Source organism: Mustela erminea, chromosome 1 (assembly GCF_009829155.1).
Source record: "Mustela erminea isolate mMusErm1 chromosome 1, mMusErm1.Pri, whole genome shotgun sequence".
NCBI classification, from domain to species: Eukaryota; Metazoa; Chordata; class Mammalia; order Carnivora; family Mustelidae; genus Mustela; species Mustela erminea.
In genome coordinates this window covers 133,223,089-133,227,177 of record NC_045614.1, presented here as the reverse complement: position 1 = coordinate 133,227,177, position 4,089 = coordinate 133,223,089, and the positions used below count along the sequence as shown (strand labels likewise).

General features: G+C 43.2%; 1 protein-coding gene across 1 annotated transcript; it reads left to right on the top strand.

Annotated features, from left to right (window-relative positions):
* Positions 1–1,048: 1,048 nt before the first annotated feature.
* LOC116590832 (endogenous retrovirus group K member 13-1 Env polyprotein-like) lies at positions 1,049–3,678 on the top strand. The gene is made up of 2 exons (XM_032343165.1): positions 1,049–2,533; positions 3,622–3,678. Exons 1-2 carry the CDS (start codon positions 1,049–1,051, stop codon positions 3,676–3,678), a joined length of 1,542 nt encoding a protein of 513 aa, XP_032199056.1.
* Positions 3,679–4,089: the final 411 nt, after the last annotated feature.

Sequence of the window (4,089 nt, the reverse complement as noted above, 5' to 3'; positions counted from 1 at the left end):
CCTCATCTCATGGAGTAAATCCCAAAGGCCTGTTGCCTAACCATCTTTGGCAAATGGATGTAACACATATTCCTTCTTTTGGACAGCAAAAATATGTCCACTTGAGTGTGGACACCTGCTCGGGGGTTATTAGTGCCACCCCCTTGCGGGGGGAAAATGCTAAAAATGTCATATCCCATTGCCTGCGCAGTTTTGCTTGTTGGGGTGTACCTAAACAATTGAAAACAGATAATGCCCCTGCTTATACTTCTGTCAGTTTTGCTAACTTTTTAGCATGCTATAATATTCAACATGTTACCGGTATTCCTTATAATCCTCAAGGCCAAGGCGTTGTGGAACGCGCTCATCTAACCTTTAAAATCACTCTACAAAAAATACAAAAAAGGGGCGCCTGGGTGGCTCAGTGGGTTAAGCCGCTGCCTTCTGCTCAGGTCACGATCTCAGGGTCCTGGGATCGAGTCCCGCATGGGGCTCTCTGCTCAGCAGGGAGCCGGCTTCCCTCTCTCTCTTTCTGCCTGCCTCTCCATCTACTTGTGATTTCTCTCTGTCAAATAAATAAATAAAATCTTTAAAAAAAAAAAAATACAAAAAGGGGGAATTGGAGAGGAGTATCGTACTCCCACTGACCTTACCAATTTGGTCACTTTTATTTTAAATTTTCTCACGGTAGACAAGCATGGTGTCTCAGCTGCGGAGCGCCATTGGGGCCCTCAGAGGACACAACAGATGATGGTGAAATGGAAAGATGTGCTTACAGGGTTATGGAAGGGCCCTGACCCGGTGCTGCGATGGCACCGAGGTTCTCTTTGTGTTTTTCCGCAGGACGCGCCTGCTCCAATCTGGGTACCGGAACGCCTCACCAGGCTGGTCGCGGTAGAACCTGTGGAAGATGCTGCTGCTGACGGTGAGAATAATGATGACTGTCCTGCTGCCTGTCCTCCGGAAGATGGAGCCAATTCCACTGAGGCCGGAACAAGAGATGAATCTTCAAGGATCAAAGAGCCGCTGCCTTCGGCATAGATTAGCGTCTTTCTTAATAGTCTTAGTTATGTTTATAGTCCCCGGAGAAGCGGCTCCTTATTGGGCTTATCTGCCTGACCCTCTGGTAGTACAGCCAGTCACCTGGAATGATCCTACGCCTAGGGTATTCACCAATCTTGCTGATTTGCTTGGGGGATTGGCAGATAACGGGGTAGGGTCTACTTTTTCCAAAACCTTTTCGTGGGAAGCTACGTCGTCTATGCCTCCTATATGTTTTCAGTTCTTCACTAATGATTTCCCTCAATATGGTTGTGTTTATACTAATTGGTTTTATAGATATCTTTCCACTTATGCGGGTACTGATGGATATCGGCCCCCTGTGACTGATGTTCATCCTTGGGGTCTCCTGGAAGTATTTCCTTCGCCTTCGTCTTCTATTAATAGCTCTGCCATTGGAATGCGACCACCAGGACGCCTACCCTGTGCAGAGATAATCGTCAGAAAAGCGGAGGGTCCTTTGTGGACTGAATGTTATTTGCCAAGACCATTGGTCATCTCCCCGACGGGTATTGATTTTCCTATCACGGACTGGTCTAAGAATGATACACGAAGTTCTTACCATTATCAATATATTCCAGGAAGTATACTTACTACACAACAAGAAATGTTTCATCCTGACCTGTGGAAAGTGGTAGCCGCTATGGGACCTATTAATAATTCTAGAGCTATATCGGAATCGGGAAGTCTTACTTTTCGTACTTGTGTACCTAAACCATTTTTGCTTGTAATAGGGAGGGGGCAAGTGGTTAAGGATTATGGTCTCTATCACATAAGTTGTATTAATTGTAAGCTTTCTAATTGTGTGCCCGTTGATACGTATAATCCCAATGTACCTATTCATGTGTTTTTAGTTATGCAACCACCTTTTTTCTTGTTACCTGTTGAGGTGGAGGGACCGTGGTATGCTAATTATGGTTATCAATTTGCCTTAGAACTAGAAAATGCGCTGTCTAGAAAAAGGCGATTTATTGGAATGCTAATAGCTGGAATAGGCGCTCTTATTACTTTAATAGCTAGTGCTACGGTATCCTCTTTCGCATTGGCACAGACCATACATACTGCTGATCATGTTAACGCGTTATCTCAAAATATTTCATTAGCATTACATATACAACAAGATGTTGATCAGAAATTGTTAGCACGCCTTGATGGAATAGAAGAGGCTGTAGAATATCTAGGCACACAACTCTCTGCTCTAAAAGCGCAAATGTCTTTCATGTGCCATGGTGCCTATCAACATATTTGTGTGACGCCCTTGTCAGCCAATAATATTTCTTGGGAAAAAGTACACAACCATTTGCGGGGAATTTGGCATGATACTAATGTTAGTCTAGATCTTTTACAGTTACAACGAGAAATCACTACCATTGGGCATGCGCGATTAGATATATCTGATCCAGCAAAAATGGCTGGTCGTATTTTGACTACTTTAAAAGATGCTTTACAGGGATTTAACCCAGGAAATATTTTACATTATACCTTCTGGATTCTAGTAGGAATTTTGGGAATCATCTTATGTCTATTGCTTATAGGAGGAGGATTTCTAAAGGTCTGGTCCAACTTCAAAAAGAAAACTTGTGCTCAGTTACATATGATACAATCAAAGCATAAGAAGAAAAATAATATAAAAGGTGCAGCATGAAGTAAAAATTATTAGAAGTGTTGGAATAACCATGCTGCGATCTGTGCCTTACCTTCTTTGATCATTAGTATATTAATATTGCTCTATTGCCCTCTGACTCCTGTTCCCTCCTCAGGCTATATGTCTACCACACGCGTGACAATTTTAACTCACGTATGTATGTGGGCTCTGGAGCTGGTACCTCCCCCCAAATATGGCTTAGTATGCTGGATCGGTAGCCAAAGACGGGTAAGACTGATCCCTCACCATAGCAACCTAAGACAGGGGCTCCTCGGCCAGGGGGAGTACCCGATGACGGGTAAGCATGCGTGTTGAGGATTGGCAACCTAAGACAGGCACGATCCCTGCCATATAAATAATAAAAAAGGGGGAGATGTGGGGAGCCATGCAGCAGGAGCTGGGAGTCACGTAGATGGATATGCCTGAGGAGGAGGGGCTGTGAATGTTTAACCCAAAGATAATGGGTGCGCTCATGGACGACGCACGTTCAATGCCTGGAGTCACAAGGAGGGTATAGGATTAACTTGTAGTTTTGGGAAGGGCACAAGATCTGTAGAACAATAGAAACCTATGGAGTCACGTAGGTGCTCACGAGCATCTCACATGCTCATGGATAAGGTCACTAGTAATCCTTCTGATTGGTGTTTAGGTGAATCGCGTGATATGGTGATTGGGCATTTGTAACTACTGACACTATAATAAGGGGCTTAATTTGAGGAGCGGGGTTCCCGGATCAAGATATGTAGAAGACTGACAATAAAGAAGTTTGCCACTCAACCTCGTCTGCGGGTCGTTCTTGCGGGTCGAGAACGACATTCTGTTGCAATTATTTTTGTTTTCTTAATTTCTCTTTCTATTTTGCTATTAGGATATAGATAAGAAACTTATTTCTGGATATTAATTTTGCACCGTGTGACTTTACTGAATTCATTTTTCAGTTCGAACAGTTTTTAGGTGAGTCCATAGGGTTTTCTCTTCATGGAAAAGTCTCTTAAAGATCCCTGCCCCTCCAGCACAGGTTCTGAAATTAGTAAATAAATATCTTTCCAGTATATATTACTTGCTTCTCAAATTGCTACTTCTGTGTTGTGCCTTCATGAGGTTGTTTGTTATGCTGTCTATCTAAGGGCAAGGACTATTTCTTGTGACCCTCCAACTTTCCCAGAGTACGGTCTGCTGATTTCTAAATTTCCCAGTGTGAAATTCCACTGATTATTAAAAAAAAACCAAAAAAACAAAACAACAACAACAACAAAAACTTTCTAAGTGAAGCCCATTGGTTTTCAAAACCTAATGCAATAGGTACCTATATACCCATGCAAGTTCTCCATGTCTGGGATGCCTGGTGTGGGGTTGGTTCCTCTCCCTTCCCCATTCCTGTGGAGTCCCTCCCATTTGTGGTTTGT

What these genes read in the sequence shown, in the direction of transcription:
- LOC116590832 (XM_032343165.1), top strand. Translation starts at nt 1,049, where the DNA reads ATGTTTATAGTCCCCGGAGAAGCGGCTCCTTATTGGGCTTATCTGCCT. An exon ending in ATTATACCTTCTGGATTCTA is followed by an intron (nt 2,534 to 3,621) that starts GTAGGAATTTTG and finishes TTCATTTTTCAG; the next exon opens with TTCGAACAGTTTTTAGGTGA.